Source organism: Molothrus ater, chromosome 3, assembly GCF_012460135.2.
Source record: "Molothrus ater isolate BHLD 08-10-18 breed brown headed cowbird chromosome 3, BPBGC_Mater_1.1, whole genome shotgun sequence".
Lineage (NCBI taxonomy): Eukaryota > Metazoa > Chordata > Aves > Passeriformes > Icteridae > Molothrus > Molothrus ater.
The window spans coordinates 20,920,798-20,945,570 of NC_050480.2; the positions used below are offsets into that span (position 1 = coordinate 20,920,798).

A 24,773-nucleotide genomic window follows, 5' to 3' on the forward strand; every position below is an offset into this window, starting at 1 on the left:
CTGTATTCTGGGAGTATGTCCCCTGAGCTTACTTCAAAACCAAACAAAACAAAAATACATGTAAACCGTTTGCTCTTCAAGAAGTATCTGTAGGAGCCAGGGATAAAAGTCATCCCTGGAAGGAATGGTTTAGCAGTCTCCAGAGAACATGATGAACTGCAGGCAAGGAAATCCCTCCACCCTTGTTTCATTTCAAAGTGTAGTGAGGATTGTAAATAATTAAATCTTGGGGTTTAGTGAGGAAATGGTAGAGAATGATGAAAAATATGCCAGTTTTCTGTTTAAAGATAGAAATCTAGTGTTTTGTAGCATTGCTGTCACAAAAACCCACCCGATGATGCAGCTCATTAAAAAGCAGAGCAATTGCTTTTTGTCTGATGTTTTTAATAATGTGTTTGTACCTTCAGAGAGCCTCTCTGTGTAGCAGTTCAGGGGCAGTAATTTAATGCTGTGTGCTCCCTTCCTCCCATCCCCACCCCCGAACCATGGAATGTAAATTTTAGGCTTTTAAAAGTTCTGTTTTGAAAACCTAATAGATAACTGTCCTCATAAAAACTATTAATACAGACTACATCCAATTGTAAAGCTAATTTTAATCATGTTTTGTGCCAACATAATTTCTGATGCCAGATTTTTATGCTAAGCATGAGCCTCGATTTAAATGTGGTTCTTTAACCTGCAGTTCATAATTTTGCAGTCAGCTGTATAGGTTTTTTGGCTATGGCAGTTTAAACGCTTCCACTTTCAAGGATCTAAGCCATAAATGTTTATTAAAAGAATCTATAATGAAATCAGGTTTGTTATTTTTTTAATGGCTGCCTTGAGTCTGTTGGATGACTGAACGCACATTGTTAATCATTAAGTACTCATGTTACAAAAAGTGTTTGATAGTATTGCCATCTAGGGGCTGAATGAAATTCTCCATACCGAAATAAACTATAATTGAACAGGTGCTGCTATTGACAATATACATATGTTTTTGCTTTATAGCCCACATGCTTTCCATGTTTCTTATGACAAAAGATATCTCTAAATGTCCCACAGCAGCCAGAGCTTTTTTATATATAATCTGTTCGAGGTGATTGCTATTTGCATTTCAGCTTATGCTTTTTTGGCAGTGATGACTGGGAATTCCTAACAAAGAATTATACTTTTTTGCATTATTAATCTTGCTAGTGTTTGCCCTGTTTAACAGAAAAAAGGAATCATTTATCAGAAAAGTATGTTTATAATCTGTACTTGTGGCATCTTCAGATTTAATATTCATAATGGTCATTCGAATGCTGTGCTATATTTATCTAAAAGACTAACTCATTGTTTTGAGGAAATAACTATTTAAATATTTATGATCTAACTTTTAATATTTAAAAAAAAGAAATTAATATTTCTTTAAAATTTGTTTCTGAGTCTGATAGCTTAACAAATGTTTAAATATTAAACAATTGGAAATGTTAGCATTTAGCAACTTAATATGACTTACTGACACAGGGAAATTGACTTCAGCTCTTTCTGTCACATGAAGGCAACTGAATCCCTGCACTCCCTTTCTTGTGGTCTATATAATTCATGCCAAAGTACAGCTAAAAAAGAGATTAAATATATCAGTGATCAGCTGAACTCCTTTTTTCTTTGTTCCTCTGATCTGACACATCTGCACAGTCTCCTACTGGAACATGTTACTCCTGTTCTTTGTTGGTCACTGTGCCTTTTGTGACTGTTCAGAATAATTCCACTGCTGTTTTGCCTTCCTGCCTAGATCAGATTTTGTGCTGCGGCTCTCCTTGCCCAAGCAGTGTCAAGTCTGTGTCAGATGCTCTTTGGGGTGAGCTGGGATGCCAGTGGCCCCTCCTGGCCATGGCTGATGTCCATCAGCCTGCGTCCCCACCATGCCCCTCTGCTGAGCTGTGCTCTGGTGTGGCAGCAGGTCAGCCCCAGTCCTTGCAGCCCTGGCTGAGCCCAGTGGGATTCACAAATTGTTTATCCAGATTACCATGGCCTGAGTAGCTAGAACAGGACAACATGCCTATGAAATGTCACATGTACACACAAGATGTGTAAGATTTCTGTGGAGGCAGGCATCACCCATGTACCACAGATTTCTACATGCTTGAGTCCAATTCCAGGAAGCTTCATCCTCACTGAGAAGCTCAGACACATGCTGAATGAACTCTAAGTTGTGTCCTAGCTGAGATTCAGACTGTGGAGGACTCCCAAAGAATTCATTACAAAGGCTCCATCATAATCATAGATAATTTTTTTAAACCATAAGAATTTCTTTTTGAGGCTCAGTCATAAAATACCACCAAAAAAAATCCTAGAAACCAGATGGGGTATTCTGCAAAGCAGTCAGAAGTGACCCATAGCTGAGGCCTCATTTTCCAAGTGACATAAACCACAGATGCTGATTACTTTTTTAACTAACTCAAACATCTGTATTCTTGCTTCAGGGAACAAAGCATCAGGCTCATTTATTTGGATTGAAACCTTTCACAACATATCATATTCATGTCGTAGCTGTAAACAATGCCGGGCAGGTTTCAAGCCCCTGGACATCTGTGCGCACTTTGGAAGCTTCACCCAGTGGCCTGAGCAACTTCACTGTGGAAAAGAAAGAAAATGGCAGGGCTCTGCTGCTAAAATGGTCAGAGCCCTCTCAACCCAATGGCATGATTAAGGTAATATTCATCTTGAAAGAAAGTTCACTGGATTAAAAAACAGAAGGGAAATGCTGAATATCAAATTAAAACATTTTTTTGATGAAAAAGACCCAATCTAATGCATTATAGTTTAAAAAAATGTGGAAGTCCTATATAAGCCCAAGGCACTCTGTGAGTTCTCTATGCTTGTCATTATATTAAAATGAATAATAACATTCTTGTGCTACTCTGTGACTATAAATTTTCATGTACACTGAACCAAATTGTTCATTTAATGCATAGAAAGCTGCACATGAAAACTCGTAATCTTACTCATCATGAAATTGGGCATGACCAAAATGTGTTTGTTGAAAACCTCAGTTTAATAGAATGTTGCTCTGAAATTTGGGATGTCTTTTAGCTCAATGGTTTCAACTGAGTGTAAACCTTTACTTGCAAGGTTTGCAACTAGATGGGTTTATTTGGAGGTTTTTTTCCCTTAAGTGATATTCTTTAGAGCTAGTCTGTGAGAAGCTTTCTGCTGGCCCGTGAGAGCCTTGCAATGAAACTTGATAACAATCAAATATAATGAAAACTGTCACTAAGTGATTTATTACTGCATTCAAAATGAAAAAATAATGAAAATTGGATCAAAACATTCCTTTTGTATCCATGATCTGTTTGTGAGGCGATTGTTACCAGCAAGAATAAGTTTCTGAATCATTGGTTAATAGTCCTTACCCTATTGCAAAGATTAAGGGTCTCATCTACTGATTATTGACAAAAATTGTTTTGTTTTGTTTTCCTTCCTTCCTTCCTTCCTTCCTTCCTTCCTTCCTTCCTTCCTTCCTTCCTTCCTTCCTTCCTTCCTTCCTTCCTTCCTTCCTTCCTTCCTTCCTTCCTTCCTTCCTTCCTTCCTTCCTTCCTTCCTTCCTTCCTTCCTTCCTTCCTTCCTTCCCTCCCTGCCTGCCTGCCTGCCTTTCTTTTTCTTCCTTAATTCACAGACCTACAATGTTTTCAGTGATGACCACCTGGAGTACAGTGGTTTATCTCGCCAGTTCCTCTTCCGGCGCCTCGAGCCATACACCCTGTACACGCTCGTGCTGGAGGCGTGCAATGCAGCAGGCTGCACTCGCTCTCCACCCCAGCCAGTCTGGACAGATGAAGCTCCCCCAGTGTCCCAGATGGCACCCATAATCCAGGCAGTGAATGCCACCAACATTGAACTGAGATGGTTGCAGCCAATTAATCCAAATGGAAAAATAATTCGCTACGAAGTTATTCACAGACACACAGAAGAGACTGTTGCAGGGCACGGAGCAACAAGAGAAGATGAGAAAATTGTTTTCACAGAATATAACACTGAAAGCAATACATTCACCTATAATGATAAAAGTTTACAGCCATGGACAAGGTATGAATATAAAATACGCACCTGGAATGCAGCAGGCTACACTGACAGCTCCTGGACAATGGCAGAGACTAGTCAAACTGCCCCAAAAGGTCTTGCTGTCCCCAGTTTATCCGTGGTCTCAGCCAACCCCCATAAAGTGCTCATATCCTGGACGCCCCCAGCACAGCCCAATGGCATTCTCCAGTCATACAGGCTGCTGAAGAATGATGTTCTCTATCCTTTCAGCTTCGACGCTGGTACTCTCAGCTATGTGGATGAGGACTTGCTGCCCTACACGGTGTACAGCTACGCAGTGGTTGCCTGTACCATGGGGGGCTGCTCCACCAGTGAGCCAGCTGCAATACGGACACTAGAAGCAGCTCCTGCCTTGGTGGACCCCCCATCTCTGCAGGCTGTCAGTGCCACTCAAATCAGTGCAGCCTGGGCACCTCCCCAAACACAAAATGGAGATATCACCAAGTACATATTGAAATTAGGCAATGAAGAGTATTATCCTGGCAACAGTTTGCAAATGCTTGTCTCTAACCTGCAGCCTTACACACAGTACGATTTTGCATTGGTCGCCTGTACTGCTGGGGGCTGCACCTCTAGCACATCCCAGTCTGTAATGACGATGGAGGCTCCACCATTAAATATGGAAGCTCCCAGGCTGCTGGTCATGGGCTCGGAGTCCATTGAAATCACATGGAAACTCCCAAATAAGCCCAATGGCAAAATCACGAGCTACGACCTAAGGAGGGATGGTGTGCTTGTTTACTCCGGTCTGGAAACTCGGTATCTCGATTTCACCCTGATGCCAGGCATGGAGTACAGCTACACTGTCACAGCAAATAACAGCCAGGGCAGCGTCACCAGTCCCTCAGCTCAGATAAAAACCAACCCCTCTGCTCCATCTGGGATGTTGCCTCCTAGGCTGCAGGCATGGTCTTCCAGTGAGATTTTGGTGGCCTGGGATCCTCCTATCAAAGTAAATGGTGACATTAGAAACTACACCATCTCTCTCCACAAGCCTGGTGAAACAGGAAAGAAGACTTTTGACTTTGATGCATCTCATGTTTCCTTTCTGAGACGGTCATACATAGTGGCACAGCTACAGCCCTACAGCAGGTAAGTCTGGAAGAACCCAATTGTTGAATAAATGTTGTGGGGTGGTGCAGTGGGCTGGCAGGCAGCTCAGACATCTTGCTTAAACAGATAGTCAGACCCATGGGATTGTTTGCTAAAAAGTAAATAATAAAACAAGGATTTTTTTCCTTTTGAATTTATAGTAACACCAACTTTATATCATCTTGATGAAGTGCATAGTGTTCACTTAGATTGTAATTTATAGAAGGGATAATTCAGCACTCTGCTATAAGCTCCAAACCCTGCAATCATGTACTGGTGTATCATTCACATGGTGTCTGCTATGGAGAATAAATAGGGCTTTAGTTGATAAAATTCAGGGTGGGGAGACCAAAGTCATGGTCATAGACCATTCACAGGCTAGCTGGGCTGAAATTAATGGACCATGTTTGAACCCTCGAGCTGGAAACAAGTGATTTGTGATTAAGTGAAAGCTAACACTTAAGAAAGGATACCAGACTCGGCTACAGAAATGCACTTGATACTGAAGTAATATCTTCCCCACTAATTCTTGATTATTTACCTGACCTTTCCTTATATATTTGTGTAGGCATAATTTGTGTGTGTTACATGGTTGATAAGTTTGTCTACTATTTACATATAACTAATCTAAATCCAAAGAGAGTAAGAGAGGAGCTCTGGAGTTCTCAAATGACATCCAAATCATCTCTTACAATGAATCATCATTTTGGTTTATATCATCAAAATCAAAATGATTTTGATCACTTCACTCCTGCAGATGTTAACTGCTCTGAAAAAAACCAAACCACACCCAAATTAAAACCCAGCAGACAGTGTTCTTCCTCTTTGCTCACAAGGCACAGCACATAACCCATGTGTTAATGCAAATTGCGTGCCTATAAAGAATTCCAAAGACCGGGAGAAATGAAGAGATCCACCCGATCTCACACACAGTTTGTATTTATATCTGCAGCGTTTTAATCACCTTGCTCCTCTCTGTGCTCCCCAAGGTACGAAGTGCAGCTCCAGGCCTGCACGGAGCTGGGCTGTGCCTCCAGTGAGTGGGCATCGGCGCGGACGCTGGAGGCGCCGCCGGCAGCGCAGCCTGCCCCTCTCATTGAGATACAAACAGCCCGCGGCTTCCAGTCCACTGCTTCCATCCTCTGGAGCGGCCCCAAGCAGCCAAACGGCAAGATTTTGTACTATGAACTTTACAGGAGGCGAACAACTCAAGCCCACGTAAATTTAGACCTCTCGCTGGTTTACAATGGTTCTTCAACCTCCTTCGAAGATGACAAGCTGCTGCCTTACACAGAGTATGAATATCAGGTGGGAATTGAAGCTATTTAGCAGCTCTGATTAGGATTTCAGTGCACTTTGAGAACCTTACTTTACACTTACAATGAACATACACATCTCAATTCTAATGTTAATAGCATTGTGGAACCCAAATGATTATTGTGAATGTATTTTAAAGAATTGAGAAGCTGGAAATAATTCCATACAAGCAATATATTCATTCAGCATTTGTTTACCTTAGCAGTAGGTGCCCATGTATCTTATGTGTTAAATGTTTGTGTACCCTCCAGAGCCTCTGCAAGTCTCTGTTATGAGAAATTCTAGTTCTTAAAAGGCAGGGGGTTTCCCATTATTTTTTCTTTCTTTTTCCATCCTCCCCAATCTACTATGAATTAATTTTTAATTTAGATCTTAGATTAATTTTAGATCTTAGAGCAGTTTACATCCAAAGGGACTGTTTTCTCTTTAAATTAGTCATTAGAATGACAAGTACAATTTTTTGGTGGTTCAAAAGTGAATTTGCTGCTGATGGTTGGTGTTCTCATTTTGTTTAATATATACCTGAAACAATGCTTTCCACCTCTTGAGCAAGGTGGAGCAATCTTTCTTTTACAGGTTCATTGGCTTTATAGGATCACAAGATAATTCAGGTTGGAAGGGCTCTCAGGAGGCCATCCAGCTCAACTTTCTGCCCAAAGCAGGGTCAGTAAAGAGGTCAGATGAGGTTTTGCAGGGCTTTATCCAGTTGCATCTTGAAAACCTTTGGGGAGAAGATTGTAACCTTACAGTCTGGTCCACTGCCTGACTGTCCTCATTGCAAAAAAGTTTTTTTGTTATGTTCAGTCTGAACCTTTTTTGCTTGAACTTACACCTATTTTCTCTTGTCCCCTCCCAACACATACCATAGTAAAGAAGCAGGCTCCACCCCCCCCATTAGCCTGCAGGACAACTGCAATCAAGTCCCTTCAAAGCCATCTCTTGCCCAGGCTGAACAAGACAAGTCCCATGGCTTCTCTTTACAGGCACTTTTCCAACCCCCTGATTACCTTGGTTGCCTGCCACTGAACTCACACTCCCATTTATCAATATATTTCTGTTATTTGGGGGCCAAAACAAAAGAGACACTAAATAAAGGTAGTTAATCACTTCCTTTAATTGTCTGGCTGTGCTCTTGTGAAACAGCTCAGGATGCTGGCCATCTTTGCTGCCAGATTACTCTGCTGGCTCATATTCAGCTTTCTACCTTTAGGTGCTTTGAAGCAGAGGTGCTCCCTAGTTGGTCAGTAATGCAGACCCTGTGATGCTGCAAGAAGTTATTCCTCCCCAAAAGCAGGACTTTGCATCTGTCTTGCTGAAATTCCCATTCTCTAGGGCCTCCTGACTGGCAGATCTGTCCTTCAGCACATCAACTGGTCCCTCTAGTTTGGTGTCATCTGCAGGTTTATTGAGAGCACACTGTATAGATCAGGTTCTTTGGTAGCTCTGCTCCACTGCTATTGCTTTATCCTTTTGAGTACCCAGAAACCATGAAGAATTAAACCTAAAAATTTGCTTTATCACATTAGTCTATCCAGCTGCTGCATGCACACGTGTCATAGACTCATCAAGTCATGCAGTTTGGAAGGAACATCCAGAAGGCATCCAGCCTAACTCCCTGCTTGAGGCAGGTCCAGATAGACCAGGCTCTCAGGGCTGTGTCCAGCTGAGTTTTGGATCAAGTTCTCTATCCTTGCAGATGCAAGGATGGAGATTGTACAGCCTGTGTCAGCAGAATTATTGTTAGACCAGATTTCCTTGCTGCTTTAGGCAGGATCTGTGGGGAATGTGAATGCAAGTGCAGATGGGGCTGAGTAGACAGTAAGCATTGGTAGCAGACCCAAACCATACTTGTTAGGAATCTTTCTTAGATGAAGAAATACTCTCCAAGCTGGATGTTGTAGATATTGGCTATAGGATGTTCTCAGCTGGGCTAACTTTTAATTATCACAGTCAGAAGCTGTTTTTTGGGAAGTGGATACCACAGAGACTTTTTTCAGCCAACATTTTTAATGACTTATCAGTGACAGATAAAAAAAAAAGAAACCTCTTAATCAGATTCCTGTGCTTTATTGTGCTGTATTCAAGATGTAGCTTTTTATCTTGGTTCTGCTCCATAACTAGGCTGAGCTTTTGATTGGAACTCAATAATTTTTGGTTTTTTTCACCAGTGGCCATTTATTTCACCATGAGAAGTTTTTCAATGCATGCATTTGTCTTCCATTTAAGTCACTTGCAGCAGTCCTCTGGGATGTATTCTGAGCTTCTCAATTGTTGACAATTTATATCTTGCCTGTGAGACAAGTTATTCATAAGTATAGGGCTTGGCTTTTGCTATTATGCTGATGAAACCCAGATTTATATTTCACTTAAACTGGATATTGATTCTCCTGTCTCTGTATTTGAGGCTTGTTTGCTGGACATAAAACTTTAAATGCAGCTGAATTTCCTCCAGCAGAATGCAGTTAAAGCGCTGTGCTGGGACTCTCTCCAGCATTTTTGGAGATATTGAGATTTAGTTCAATGCTCTAATAGCTTCTTTGGACCTGAAATCAGGACTTTTGAGTCTGGGCTTTTGGGAATTTTTTCATTGGGTTTTGTTGGTTTGTTTTGTTGTTTTTTAATTTGTTTGTTTTCCTGGAAACTTCAGCTGAATATTAAGTTTTATAAAACCAGGTGCAGAAGTTGCACTTCCAGAAATGATGATGTGAGTTTAGAAGCTCATGCTGACAGAAGGGACTATGCCCCCAAAAATGCTTAGGTCACTGTTCTTCAAGGAAGTACATTTATACTTGAAAGGGCCAGTTCTGCATATTAGCACCTGCTAGTTTGCAGTGGGGTTTTAAGTGGCATACAGTGCCTATTTCCATACTTCAAACAAAACACTAAGATCTTGAAACTCCCTCTGTTGGTCTAGTTGTACATTTAGATACTTGCATTTTCTAGAGCATCTTTTAGGTATTTGTTGGAATTCTGCTTGATATCCCCAACTCTATTAACCATGTACTTCTGTGTGATCTGAAAATCCCCATGATTAAAACAAACATTATCACTCACGAGGCCCAATGAGTTTGCAAGTGCAATCCTTTGTTTCCTGGAATATTTCTGAAACAGGAGTATGTAGGCCTTCCTTGGGAATCATTGGAAGTGGTGTCCAGTGTTACCATATAGCAGCCTATAGAGTCAAACCTGTTTTTCTCAGCTAAAGAAAAGCTCTTCTGAGCAGAGACTTGTGGCATTTAGTGCAAAGCAGAGCTCTCACAGTGTGGTGTGATTTCCATGCAAATGCAGTATCACTCCTCCACAATTACACTTAATTGTGTCCTTAAAACTGCTTCTTTAGATTAATGGCTTAATGTCTTCCTGGTTTAGGACACATCCTTATTTCTATTTGGCAGGCACAGAACATGTAAAAGACAATTACAAATTACATGTAAAAGAAAATTACAATTGTCCCTCTTCTGAAAGGTTTATGACTCCCTGCAGAGGTTTATTCTCCAAGAGGACTATTCAATGCACCGAGACAGGGCTGCATTGCTGGAGGTGTCTGCCTCTGACCACTGTAAGAGGCACAGCATCCCTTCTGTGTGTGGAGAGTCCTTCTCACCCTCCTGTTACTGCAGCCAGCTGAAGGGTCTAGGAAATACCCCAAGACACACCAGGGTAACTATGTGCTGGGTCCTCTCAAAGAGAAAACAAATCATATTCTAATTTTGGAAGAATAAACTAAAAAAAAATGGGTGCAAAGTCATGAAGACTAAGGACCAGTTACATGGGGTGTATAATAGGTTGGCCCCATTGGTCATTTTCCAGTGCTAGGAAGGACACTTGGTTTACCCGCCTGTGTGTCACATTGTTGGCTGAGCTCCAGCTTGTGCTGATTAGTTACTGACAAACAGGTCAGTGACTTCTGCAGTTTAAAATCAGGTAAAACTGGTTTTCTGGTTCACCAATGATGGATAGTTACTCATTTGTAATATCCCTCATATCTGACTCCTCTTCATTCTTTAAATTCCCCATTTCTTCCCATCTCTCTTACAGAAAGATGCACTGCAAGGCAGTGACATTAAAAAAAGTAGTTCTTTCTTCCATTCCCTTCTTGTTATTTTGTTTGTAAGACTGTTTTTTCTTACAAGGTTTCTGCTTCCAATTACAGAGAATTTCTCATACTACATCTGCATTAGACTACCACCCTTGACCTCAGCTTCTGAAAAGTAAAGCAGACATAACTGTTGTTTCACTGATGCTATGATGATACCTCCTCTAGATATCCTCTTGCAGAATGAGATACTTCCTTTCCCCTAGTAGAAGAGGGCCATTTGAAACCACATAATTTTGTTCATTAAGCCCCACCTCAGGCAGTGTGTTTCTCTTGTCAACATAATCTTAAATTCAAGTGTGTTGATGCAATAAAACCTTGAATTTTTTTTCATTAAATTAAATATGGATATTAGACTGGATTTGTTGGCATCCAGGTTTACCAATGAGACTCTTACAGTGCCACTCATGCAGGACCCTTCTCAGTAAATTTTGGTTCCGACATATTCAAAACCATGGCAAGCTATCCTTTAAAAAGACATTAGTGTGAGTACCAGGGGAAAATATACTCCAGGGCTGTAGATATTTCCTTGATATGATATCCTTGATTGTATCTTTTTATTTATGAGGCATAATTTATGACTGCTGAAAAGCAAACTAAAATGAGTGATGACTAACTGCAGCCAAAGTAATAAATCAGAAGCAAAGAAAGAAGTGGTGATTTTGATCGAATCTATTGAATTAGCTGTTGCCCTTAGCCATTACAGGTATTGGAAAGACCTTTTAATATCTGCTTATCACTCTCATGGGAACTTGGTAACTATCTCATTATATACCCATAGGAAACAAATTATTTAATTTTCTATCTTTTAGAGCTAAACCTTTTTACATCTCTCATTAATTACTGGCATTATGCTATGTTATATGGAATGAGCTTTCTTTAAAATTTGGTAATTTTTTTAAGTCCCAAAGTTTTTGCCTATTGTCTTTCCCTTTTCCAGAATGGGTTTAGTAGTTCTATTATTAGCATTTGAACAGTGGAGATGAATAGCAATGTTAAGAGGCTCTAATTAACACAGTACTAGAAATGGGGATCTGAAATCTATTCCATTATATGTTTATGACCTCCATAAGGAGAGTAACAATGTTGAAGAGGGAAAAGTATAGGGCAATCTGAGAAGGGGCAATCAGGAAGCACACATTTGATTACTACCTTCTTGTTCCCCTACTCATGAATGAATGTGATACTTTCTTCTACCTTGCCTTTGCTCTGTCCACCATAAACTGCACCCACTTTTTAAACGTTCTGCTTTGCTAATACCTTCCTGATACTGAAGTGCCCAGATGTGAATACATTATCCTAATGCTGAATGCTAGATTTTGGTAAATAAGCTTCATGCTCTGAGCTCTGCTGATATCACATAAGTAACTCCAAATTGGCCAGCCAGTATGACAGTCCATTCACAAAGACTTGTTAAGGATGCTGCAATTGATGGTGAGAGGGAGGTTCTTTGGTTTTCTTTCATTTCAACCAGCCAAGACTGTGGTCTCTTCAATTGTCTTGAAGGTTGCTATTGGAACATAACCAAAAATTGAGGGCTGTGTTTCTGACTTTGCTGAAGTCAGATCTTATATGACCCTAAAGTATCTTACTATATTGGAAAAGAATTACACTGTGAAAACTCTGCATTTATGGAAAAGTAAGGCTTTTCCATAAATGGAACAAATCTAAGTCGAGAAATGGAAAGCAAAGTCTCAAAGTAGTGCTGGGTCTTTGAGGTCTCCATGAAACAGCTTTTAGAAAGAGAAGAGCAGTACAAACTGCTCTGCTACCATTTGTCTCTCATGGCATGTGACAAGCTGTGCCAGCATTGAATTCTTTTTGGAAAGACCAGCAGTCACAGGTGTGTAGAGTCTTTGCTTACCATAAGAGCAGAGATCCAAGTTGTACCTGACTCTTACACACAGAAGTAGAGTTACATGCATGTGTAAAAGGGTTGGCTTGGTCTGACCTTGTGGTTCCCAGAACCTACAGCCCTCCATAACTCCCTACAGCTCTGAGCACTGCTCAGAGCCAGTGAGAGGTGGTGACTTACTAATGAGACTTTTTCTAAGGCAAAATGCTGTTTTCTGAGTGTCTGAAGGAACTTGTTGCAAGCTGCTGACACATTCAGAGCTGAGATCTTGTCCCATCACAGACACACCTGTGATGGACCGTAGACTAAGCGCAGTGCAAAATGGCGCAAGGCACAGTGCCTGTTGGTCATGGAGGGAGCCAGGAAGCCACTGCTGGTTGGTATTCAGCTCTTTGGCTTGCTCTCTTGCAAGCAAGAAGGGTGGGAAGCATCTGGTCTCTGTGCTATGCACGGTATCCCAGCTCTTCCTGGCCTGGGAAGTCAGGAGCAGCTCACGACTGCTGCCTTCATTGAGGCAAGCTGCCCCCAGCACCCTTCTGCCTGGTGAGATCTCTACAGCAAGGGACAGTTCCACCTTCTCCACAGGCTGTTCACTGCCTGAGGGTCCCCTTTGCAGGGGTTTGAGTTCAAAACATAGTTTCCTTGATACAGATATGGGGCTTCAAGAGTGTTATAGCAGATGAATCTGTATGGTTCAGGGATGGAAGTCATCTCATGGGCTTCTTCCACTGTCAGCATCTACAGTAATAACATCACTATTCTGTATCTATTCCCAAGGTGATTTTGGTGCCCTTGTTTCTGCCCTTATTGCAGAAGCTGTTAGCTCTACTAGGCCTGAACAGGCTCACTGTGGTAAGGTGACTCTTCTCAGAACGTCCTGTCCTGCTTTTCGTAAGTTTTGCCCCTTCTTGCTATGCCGATGAACCTTCAGGTTGTACTGTGATCATTTTGAGCAACCGATCACAGGTTTCTTCCAGGAACAGGGATCTATGAAGGCTCTATTTATGACCAAAAAACCCCAAGCTTAGTTACCTGTAAAACTGGAATTCTTCAGTTCTCTGAATATATGCTCTCTAGAGAGTTTTCTCCCCTCTCTTCTCTCTCTGGCTCCACTTCAAAGTGCAATCTGAGCCAGGGGCCAGCAGATTGATAAAACATTAATTAGTAACCTTTGGTAGCTGATTTCAGAGCCCTCTCCTGGTTTTTAGGGACAGTGCAGCCTTTAACAGCAACACATCTTTTGGCAGGGTGCTGAGCCATGCACCATGATGTCAGACTTAATGCTTTTTGAGGCAGAATATTCAAAAAGTCAATAAACTTTTCTTGGCTTTCTGCTCTTTGTGTTTTGCCATTTAATATATCCCTAAGATGTGATTGCTTCTTGTTTGCTCCATGTTCCTATGTGGTCTTTCATAATTGTAAGAAGGTTATGCTGCTGCCTGTTAGGCTCTTTATATTTCTGTATGAATGTGATTCAATATTTGTGATGCTGATTATACCACAATTTCTAAAGATTGTCTGTGACCCCAAAAAGCTTTTTACAGAAGCCTAAATATGAAATTTCAGTTTAACCAGGCTAGCCAGGCAACATCTTCCATCCATGACTGTTTAGTGGTGCCTTCTTGAGTAGCCATGACCTCTGATTTTAAAGACACTGCTCATTGTGGTTTCTGTTGCCATGCTGCCCCATTTTTTCCTGCAAAGAAGTGGCTAAACACCAGCATTTCCATCTGCAGTCAGTTCTTTGGATTTACTGCCCCAGGTTTCCAAACACTGACCAGGATTTACTTGGACAGCGATTCTCACAGGGAAATATTTTTATAACCATCCATCCTTTTACAGATGGTTGAGCAGAAGCAAAGGGAGTTAAGGGACTCCAGCTTAGGTTAGTGTAAATCTGGAATTCAGATCCTCAGAAGTCCTGTTTAGCTGTCACAGCTGTCTCAGAAGCTGGCGTTACAGACTCTCAGACACCAAGGGGGTTTCTGCTGGACACATGTCTTGGCAGGGCTGAGTAGCTGGTGTCTGTCTAGAAGACATGCTCAGACCATGTCTGTCTGTCAGGCCCACACAAACATGGCCATGACCTTGGCCTTTTTTTTCCAGAGAGTTGGGCAAAGCATCCCAAGAACAGAAGGGGTCATCCACCTGGGCAGCAGGCCTGACTGCCTCTGGTGGATCATGTGATTGAACCTCAATTACCTGACTCTTGAAGGAGTCCTTTAACCACTTAGCTGCAGTATCAAAGAGGATGAGCACAGAGTCACATAATCTCCTGTGGAAGGGGACCCACAAGCATCATTGAGTCCAACTCTTGGCCCTGCACAAGTCACCCCAAGGGTCACACCATGTGCCTGAGAGCATTGTCCAAATGCTCCCTGAACTCTGTCTGGCTTGGTGTTGTGACCACTTCCCTGGACACCCTGTTCCAGTCCCCAGCCACCCTCTGGGTGAAGAACCTTTCCTGATATCTGACCTAAAGCTCCCCTGACACCGCTTTGTTCCCTTGGGGCATGTCACTGGTCGCCAGAAGGCAGAGATTGGTGCCTGCCCCTTTGCTGCCCCTCACAAGGAAGCTGCAGGCCACAGTTAGGTGTCCACTCAGTCTCTTCCAGGCTGCACTGGATTGGGATTGTTCTTACAAGATTACTCTTAAAACCCCAGGCTGCACTAATGACCCCAGACCTGGCAATGGGGTGACAGTAAACTGCTGTGTGTGAGGACAGCACCATCAGCTCTACAAGGGTGCTTGGAAGGGTGCTCAAGTACAAGAGGCCTTGTCACATTGTTCTCAGCTAAAAAGGAGATAAAAATGCATCAGGAGCCAGGTACTGCATGTCACTGTCACCCCCTGCTTACACAAGCAGGACATTCCTTCCTCAGCTGGGCTCCCAACCCATAACTGTGTGTCTGATACAGGCCACTGCAGGGTGAGGAGGGTAGGCAGCAGTGCTTCTCCAACAACATTGATGTTGTTTTTCTGGTTTCAGCCCATTCCTAGGCTCAAAGGAACCAGAGACTCATATGCACATCATGTTCTCATTATTCTGTGCACAGTTTTCAGGGAGGGATGTCTCTATTTAAGCAATTCAAAGCCACTGGCATCCAGTAATGAATGCAGCTGTGGAAGCAGAAGTCAGCACTGGGACAAGAGATGGCATCCCTACTGTCATTATCCTACTTTTCTCTCTTTCCCAGGGGTGACTGCTCTGACAGTAGAAACATTCAGGAATTCCAAGCCTTCCGTTTTGTCTTTTACTTCCTCTGAAATGCACATCAGTCCTGCACAAAATATAAGACCAAACAAGATAATGAGGAACAGAGTGTCCCAGGGTCAGAGGGACTCCTCTCTCCTATAAATCTCCTAGTTCTGTGGCACAAGAGGACCACACACTGCTTGGGATGGGGAAGAAATCCTTACTCTGTTCTGTGACAATGGCCTTTTCTGGCTTCTGGCCCTTTCCTAGTAAGAGGCTTCTTGGGGAAGTGGTCACAGCACCAAGCCTGAAAGAGTTCAAGAAGCATTTGAACAACACTCTTGGGTACACGGTGTGACTCTTGGGAATGGTCCTGGGCAGGGCCAGGAGTTGGACTCGATGATTCTTGTGGATGCCTTCTAGCTCAGTTTATTCTGTGATTCTGTGAATTAAGTCTTCTTTCTGAAATATGAGGTGTGAGACCTACAGTAGATGGGGGATTGATGAAGGGAGAAGTCTCCATCCAACTCTCAGTGAAGTGTTTGCTTCCCAAATGAGTTGCATCCCTCTCTCCTCTAAAATTCCTTGGCAATTCCATTCTGAAGCTGAATTCCTGTGCTACACAGGAAGGCTCTGTTCCTAGCTCATCACCTTCAGCTGTGGGCAGCTTGCTCAGCAGGTCAGGCCTGGCGCTGTTACGCTCTGTGCTCATCAAGGCCACAGCCTGGATGTAACTGGAGCATTTGAGCCCAGGTAAGCACTGAGCCATTGCCAGTGCCACACTCAGAGCTGCTCTTTCCATGTGAGTTTTATTCTTTCCACAAAGAAATATGACCCTTGAAATGAATGACTGTGGGTAAATCTTTGTAGCAGCTGGAACTGAACTGAGATACAGGGTTTGACCTACTGCAGTAAAGTGAACAGTTTGACTTTATGAATAGTTCACAACAGAGATGTATTACTGATTCCACTGAAATGAAAGTGCTTTGGCTGAGCTTTTTATTGCAGGGCATCATCTCTACTTAGGATGGTTCTGTATGTTACTGATGGAATCAGGCAGGATCTCTGGGTTTGTAGTTGGCAGAACCTCAACCTTCAAAGCCACTTTAGTTGTTTTTATCCCTTTTCCTTCCCCAGGCTCCTTGTAAAGTGTCCTGTGTTCTTGGAAGTTATTATTGCAATCTGGAAGGATTCAGGGTCAATTTTGGACACCTCTTACTTCTAAACCGCCTGGTTTTTTTCAAGACATAGTCCCACCATTCCCTCCCCCGGACCAGTGCCCTAAGTAGATCACATAAGAATGTGTTTTACTGCAGTTAGAACTGCTCAACATGAAAGCTTACTAAGGAATACTTACACTAAAAATCGCTCAGACAGTCCTCTTGTATTGCCATTTAGATCTATCATTCTGATTGATCACTATGTGGTTGGCTAATATTGAGTCTAATTTAACCCTATATGCTCATGCATCCATCTATTCTGTCTATTGTTCCTGACATTCTACAAATTACTTACTCATGCAAATGATGACCTAAGGCAACCTTTTATGATATTCGTGTTTAATTATACAAATGCTTTTTGATAAATAAGATTATACATCCTTCCATATGTTTATTCAGTCCTTGATGAAAGCAAAATTTAATTTTCATGCAGATTTGTTGGAGAGTGTGTTTAATAAGTGCTGAGTTTTATGTAGTCTGCAGATCACTCTGGTTTTGGGTAGCTGACAAAATCAGTAGGCATAGTTCATAGAGACATGTGGGTTTTAATCAGGCCTAATTCAAGCTGCTAATTTTTGAAATTTTGGAACTGAAGTCATTGCCTTTGTGCTCATGCAATAAAGCAAATGTTGTTGTGAAAATAAATGAGAGATGCTGTATTAACTACACACTTCAGTGGGCTTTATTTATATTACAAGTTACTGAAAATATTGCCAAATAACTGATACATTAATATTTTTAGGAGAGGGATGTTCCTGTTAAGCTCACTAGTTCAAAAGAATAACTTGAGTTTGGCTTGTGTGATTCAGTCAAGGTGAATGCAATTTTTAAGTGTCACCCAAGGCCAGGCTGAATTCATCAGGGCTACCTGCATAAGTGAAGAAAATATGCAGAAGGGAGAAATTGTCAGAACCAGATATGAGTATCTTTGCTCAGATGTCTTTGAAAACACTGTTCTTGTTGATTGCAGCTCCTCCAGGAGTCCTCTTGGCATGGTGTGACACAGACAGGGGTAGGAATTCAGAGTGTGAGGATCAGGTATGAAGACACAGGAGCACACACTGCCTGACACATGACTTTTGCTTCTTTTCCCTAAGTGTGGCAGTGGGAAATATTCCACCCTTCTGTTAAAAAATTACTGGGTCAACACACATGCTGACTGGCCATCAAGGGGCATTTTCCAGGAGTGCCATTGTGCCGTGTTTCACCCAGTGCCAGTAGGGCTGCAGTAGCCCCTCTGGCTAACAGCAGGTGTTTTGTAGGCCTGAGCTCTTTGCTGACAGTTTCTTTGTTCTGTGTGGAAGGTGTGGTCAGTGAACTCGGTGGGCCGGACGCCCAGCAGCTGGTCCCACTGCCGGACAGGCCCTGCCCCTCCCGAGGGCCTGGGAGCTCCCCTCTTCAGCACCGTGGCATCCACTGTGGCTGTGGTGAGCATCAGCCCCCCTCTTAAGCCTAACGGGGTGGTCAGTATCTACAGGCTGTTTTCTAATGGTTCCAGAGGGACTGATGTGGTGGTGAGTATTGTCAGCACTTTTTCTGTACTTCCACTTGTATTTTCTAGCTTTAGCAATTTTGTCATTACAAGCTGCTGCTGTTGGTCACAGACTGCCTTCCTCTCCTGGCCTCCCATAGTTAGCTGCTCTGCAATGCACTGTCCTGTCCGTGAGCTTAAGCTGTCTACTGATTTCACATTACCCATTTATTCCTTCCAGTGCACTTGGCTGTGGCTGTGTCTGATTCAGCCAGCTCGTCCCATTGGTGCCTGCATGGCCTTCCTTTTCCATTCCCTCACACCTGCCATGCTGCTGGCTTGGCTCTGCCTCTGCCTCTGCCTCTGGCATCAAGGAGTACCAAGTGCTTCCCATTGCTTGCTTGACTGTCTTCTTTTTTTTTGCTGAACTCTGCTGAATCACATGCTGCCAAATGAGAGCAGATGTTGCCCCTTGTTGGTGTTTTCTACATATTTTTATTTCTTTGGCTTCAAAAAAGCTATACCAACAAATGACTACAGCAAAAAGGTGAAGTGGCAGTTCCTGTGAGCAGTTTCAGAGCAGGGCACTGATTCCTTTGCTAAAACTGCCAGTTCTCCCTTACTGAGCTTAGGAAAGTTTCCTAACAGGCTCACCCAGCACAACGTCTGTTTGAATGCAGAGCAGCATCATGTTGGCTCTTGACTCAGATGTTCCTACCAGAGAACACATTCTCCTGTCTGGGAGTCACCTGACCCACCAGACACATTGGTGTCATGCTGCCCAGCACTGTTTCTTGCATCCATACTGAGGAAGCTTTTGAGATATGCATGATTATTTGCTAGCACATTTATCATGTAACTATTTTCCACATTAATTTATTTTCTGCTTCAGTACCAGTTATCCCAGAGTCTTCCTTTAATGGCTTTCAGCTTCTCTGTTGCTGAGAATGACATTTGCAGTTGACATACAGTGGTCACAGCTCAACTAAAGATATCATGAGGCCACTGATGGCGTGGTCTTTTCCTTTGAAGAGCGTCCTTTAACTTCATAATGGGAGAAAAACACGGAGTTCCCACTACACAACAGCTGCATTAGTGTCAGACTTAAAGAAGATGCAGAATCTTCTGCCTGTCTTCTTCTGGGGTTAATTGACCTCCATAACTCTTATTTAGTACTTGTGGTGCTTGAAGCTGTGACAAGTTCCCTCTTCATTTTCACAGCTGTCAGAAGGGACTGCCACCCAGCAGACAATACATGGGCTAAAACCTTTCACCACGTACTCCATTGGTGTGGAGGCCTGCACCTGTTTCAATTGCTGCAGCAAAGGACCCATGGCTGAGTTCACCACGCAGCCGGCTCCACCCTCAGAGCAGCCTCCGCCGCAGATCCGCACCGTGACCTCCAGGAATGCCTCTTTCCAGTGGAGCGCCCCTCAGTCACCCAACGGCATCGTCACCAGGTAGGAGCTGCCACCGAGCTGAACCTGCACACCACCTTGGCTGGAGCTAGTGCCAGAACAATGTGAGCTGGAATTCCATGGCTGAGGGCACTGAACAGTTGTGGCAGTCACACTCCTTCCTTGTCATGCTGGTGGTGACATTCCCTGTAGCCTGAACACTTTCTGGGAAGTTTTTTCATACAGTGATTGCTTTTCTCCTGAGCAGGATACCGGGGAGGATAAAGGTGGAAAGGATGAGCTGTTGTGAGTGGAGGTGGTTGTCGGACAGCTGTGGCTGAGTAATGAAATAGTTGTGAGTTCAACTGGCAGTGATGAGAGAGCAGCAATCTGGAGTTACTTAGGCAAAAATCTTGACTTGCAGAAGAGGGCAGCAAGGTAACAGGCATAAACAGTGAGTGTGATTTACCACCACAATTGCCCAGTTATCTCACAGTTAGGACCAAAATCTCCAAGAGAAAAACTGGGATCAGGTCTATTTTCTTCTCCATTAGCCAGACAGACAGCAGTTAGGACAAAATGTGGGATTGGCTTTTATGTTATTTAGGGCCCTTCCTTCATCACAATCTCAACTTTGTTCTCAGCTACGAGCTCCACGTGTACATGGCGTGTCCTCTGAACCTACAGCCAGCAGTGAAGGCTTGCAGTCCTGGCCCAACTGAGGTGAAGTACACAGGGAAAGGACAGAGTGCCAACGTGTCCAACCTGGAGCCTTACACAACTTACAACCTGCGAGTTGTGTCCTACAACTCTGTTGGCAGTAGCGCCTCCGAATGGATCGGATTCACTACAGAAAAGGAGCGTGAGTATGAGAAATGCACCACTGACCAGTCATGCCTGTTTCTGAGGGCCAAATTACTTCCTCACCTCTGGGAGAGAGGACATCCCCAGAAACCTCTTCTTCCCTGTCCCTGGTCACTGCGTCTCTGCTGAACATTCATTGAAATTCTGCTCTGGGGCTTAACTGCTCATTCCTTCAAAAATATTTCTTTGCTCATCATCTGATGTCACGTCCTCTATCTTGGGAGCCTGGAAACCTTTTATTTTACTGAAAATGGGCAGCAAAGCTGCAGAACATAAAATGTTCTAAGTATTACCAGAAGGCTGATGTGTAGTAATAAATATACTACCATAAATAAGCCCTTGGAAAAGTGGAGATCTTGAAAGAGACCTGGTGATTGTTTTCAGGAACAATCTTATTGTCCTAATTCATGCCACACTTCTGCTAGGATTCATAAAAGTTTTCCTTGGATACCATCTGGATGCTTGTGAACACTGAAGTAAGAATTTGTTGCTGTTCAACCACTGCAGGCACTGCTTTAAGGCCATGTGGTGGAATGCATGGAAATTAAACATGCAGGACCTGTGCCTACAGGCAGAATAGATTTTGCCATCAAAACTGAATTTGTAGTAGTCTAACATCAGCTTTTATTAAAAAGATCTATAGTGCTGTAGCCAGAGTCATTCCATAACAGATGAGATGGGCATTTCATCTCAGTCTGTCAGGTCAGGGTAAAGACGATGTTCACTTTTTATCTCGTGTCAGGATTTCAGAATCACCTTTCTAAAACTCCCTTTTGCATCATTTGATAGTTCTGCCAAGTAATTACTCAAAATCTGTAATCTGATACATCCTTAGCTGAAAATTTCAGGTAGAACAGGCCCAGATTTTTTTAATGTTACCACTGAAAAGAAAACCCCACACCAAATGCAAAGGAAAAAAAAACACAGAAAGACAACCAGCCAACCAAAAAACAAACAAATAAAAGAAAGATCCCTTATGTCCAAAGCTGTATTTTATTAAATTGCAAGTTAAAAGGCTGGAAAATGATTATGAACTTTTAAATGGAGAAAATTCATAAGGAACTGGTGAGACACATAGAACAAAAGGATTTGAAAACAATTTTTAATCCCCCACCCACTAGGTCCAAAGTCCTCTTCTTTCAGTCTTGCTTTTCTTGCCTTGCTGACCTCTTCACACCAGGCTTACAGAGTCCCTCTTTCCTTGAGTCTCTCTGACTGCTTCCTCTTGCCTCTAAGGCTTGCTTTAGTGACAGTGGGCAATTAGCAGCAAAGTGCAGCTGGACAAGCAGCTTTCTTGTGAGCAAAACAGCAAATACGGGGCAGATGGCTTAATGGCAGCACCACAAGAAAGGACCACCTCAAACTTAAATGAAGTTTTTTGTCAGCAAGCTGTTGAGCCCAACTGATGAACTCTTCCTCCCTGAAGTGAGTTCTGGGTTTCTTTTCTGTCTGCCTGCCATCTGTTCTCATTTTTCTGAAACCCCATGTTTTCATGTATGCGCATGTGTTTAAGATGATCTCAGCAATTTCTTAGGGCTTGCAAAAGAACCCTCTTCATAGCAGCTCCCACAGCCCAGCCTGCTGCAGTCAGGCTTTCACAACCTCCTGTGTCTCCCTGTCCTCTGCCTTAAGCTGGAACTTAATTTGTAGGGTTTTAGTGTCAGTACCACATACACAAAGGCAAAGGGAGGGAGTTCAATATTTGATTTCAGGACATATCTCTGCTTTCTCAGTGCAGAGGCTGGCATGCTACAGCAGCTTTTTCTGTTCTCCTTGTATCTTCCCTAATCATACACATGGCTATGAGAGAAAAGGGGGAGTGCATGTGGCAGAGAGCTTGTATTCTGGAGAATCTCTTTCTCTTGGCTGTATAACTCACCAAATCACTTCTAGCCTACTGACTAGAAATTCACAGAATTGAGCTCTTTTTCCTTGTTCTGCAGCACCTCGGTACATGGCTCCATTCTCCGTGGTCAGCAATTTATCCGTCATCCACATTGACTGGAGCCGCACCTTCGTGCTGAACGGGCGCCTGAAGGAGTACGCGCTGACGGAGAGCGGGCAGCGCATCTACAGCGGCTTCGACACCGAGCTATACTTGCCAAGGACATCTGACAAAAGTCAGTTTCCCACAGCTTCCTCTCTTGGAGAATGTGTTAAGCGAAATTAATAGTATTGTGTGCTGAACTTTTGCTGTGTTGCCTGATTTCTTCAGCCTGACTAGCTCCCAACAGCGAGAGTGGGCCGTCCCCAGAAAGCTGTCGAATCTGGGGAGCAGCTTTAGGGCACAGCTGCTTTACGGCACAGGTGGACTGCATTGGGGATAGGACTGTGCCAAGGACAGGGACAAGGAACAGGGAGAGGTCTTCTGTATGTTTTCCAAAGGAGTTTATTCCCCTGAGGGTCAGGGACAGAAAGACACTGACTCAAATGCATCCATCAACTTATAAATGGGGAGAGGACCCAGGGGAGGATACAATCTTCAACCAACTGGGAGAAACTGGAGGTGGAACACAAGGCGGGGAATACAATGTTTAAACCAATATGGGACTACAGGGGAGGAGAATAGCTTAAACAAACCAATGGGGTTTCAAAGGATACAAAATTGATAGGGAAGTTTCTAGAGAAAGGGGCAGGCTTGGGGAGGGATTGACATTCAGTGGGAGGAGGAACAGGGAACAAAAGGGCCGGTCTTTGCAGAGAGGGACAACTAGGGCAAAAACCAACAACACAGGAGGTAAAGGAACAATCCATTAGGAATAAAATATGCTAAAACAATACAAAATAGGAAGGATTGTAAAACTGACTACTGCATGACAATCAAAAACACACTGCAACAAACTCTAAAAAAAATTTCTCCATTTCAATCCCAAGCTAAGACCAAAGGAGCGTACAGCCACGCCAAAAAAGTATCTAAGCAGATCCTTGAAAAAAAATCCATAGAGCTAAGCTGTCTCTTAAACATTATACCTGACTGGGTGAGACTGTTTTGATTCACAATGATGGTCAAGTTTTCCCAAATCCTGAAGCTGTGTTGCAATTCCATCCTTCAGGGCTACAGTCAGGGAAATATATAGAAGTCTTCAGTTTCAGGAAAGACTGGAGCTTGAATTTTCATTTGAATCAAACAAATTAAGTCAGTAGCTCTTGGAACCAGACATGTTTTGAAATGCAGTTTCATTCTAGAAATTTGCAGTCTTTAAAATAAAAGGAAATTATCAACAGGGGAAAAAAAGGGGAAGAAAAAGCAGCAAGAAAAATGTTTTCTGTTTTTCTGTTTTGATGACGTTGGAATGTTGTATGTCAAAGAATTTTGTAATTTATTTTTTGTTTTACTGATTACTGCAATGATGCTAATGCTTTATTTGTTTTTATTCAAATGTTCTTAATATGTTTGTTTTAGCCATGAATGAAGTATGAGGGATTTAGGGCAAAGTGATGAAAAAATTGAAAGTTGCCACAAATATTGGAAAAGGAAGAATTGAGTAGTGAAAGAGAAACATAATTTGTAGCAGCATCGTAGTGATGATTGCTCATGATCCGCCATGATTCATAGTTTAGAATTTCAATACCAATGTGTAAAGAATTGTGAAGCTCTGATATGGGACTCAGGTGGATTATGATGGGTTGTGTGCTATTCCTGCCTTTTTTTTAGACATGACTGTTTGCTGGTAAATAATGGTGAAAAGCAACACCTAAATAATTTTTATTTCTGCTGCTGACAGTATTTTCTAATTTTTTTTGCTCAGCCTTTTTGTTTCAAGTGACCTGCATCACTGATGAAGGGAGTGCCATGACACCAGTCATCAAGTACAACGCTGGAGAGGGAGTTGGTAAATACATGAAGAAATTACCTAGCACCTGTTCATTTGATGTGTTTGTGCTTGAAATTTGGTATTAGTGCATGCCAGGCAGGATGGCATCTCACTGCAGGAGTTTCCTTAGTGCCTTGTTTATGAGGTATGTAGGTAATGTGCTTTTTTGCCATATATGGATTTCTGTTCTTTACATCACAGAATTATTGAGTCCTTTAGGTTGCAAAGGACCTTTAAGATCATTGAGTCCAACCATCATAGAATCATAAAATGGTTGGGTTGCAACTTCCAGCTCCCTGCCATGCAGTACAACTTCCACTAGACCAGGTTGCTCAAAGCCCCATTCTGCCTGGCCTTGAACACTTCCAGGAGTTGGACAATTCT

The 24,773-nt window shown here is 42.7% G+C and overlaps 1 protein-coding gene across 1 annotated transcript in view; it reads left to right on the plus strand.

Annotated features, from left to right (window-relative positions):
• Window positions 1-24,773, plus strand: part of USH2A (usherin) — a 375,273-nt gene that overhangs the window by 340,289 nt on the left and 10,211 nt on the right. The window contains exons 62-69 of the mRNA XM_036380788.1: window positions 2,448-2,675; window positions 3,641-5,157; window positions 6,147-6,465; window positions 18,147-18,356; window positions 19,535-19,773; window positions 20,355-20,572; window positions 22,518-22,694; window positions 24,324-24,407. Coding sequence (XP_036236681.1) covers window positions 2,448-2,675; window positions 3,641-5,157; window positions 6,147-6,465; window positions 18,147-18,356; window positions 19,535-19,773; window positions 20,355-20,572; window positions 22,518-22,694; window positions 24,324-24,407 — 2,992 coding nt within the window. The remainder of the gene's footprint in view (window positions 1-2,447; window positions 2,676-3,640; window positions 5,158-6,146; window positions 6,466-18,146; window positions 18,357-19,534; window positions 19,774-20,354; window positions 20,573-22,517; window positions 22,695-24,323; window positions 24,408-24,773) is intronic.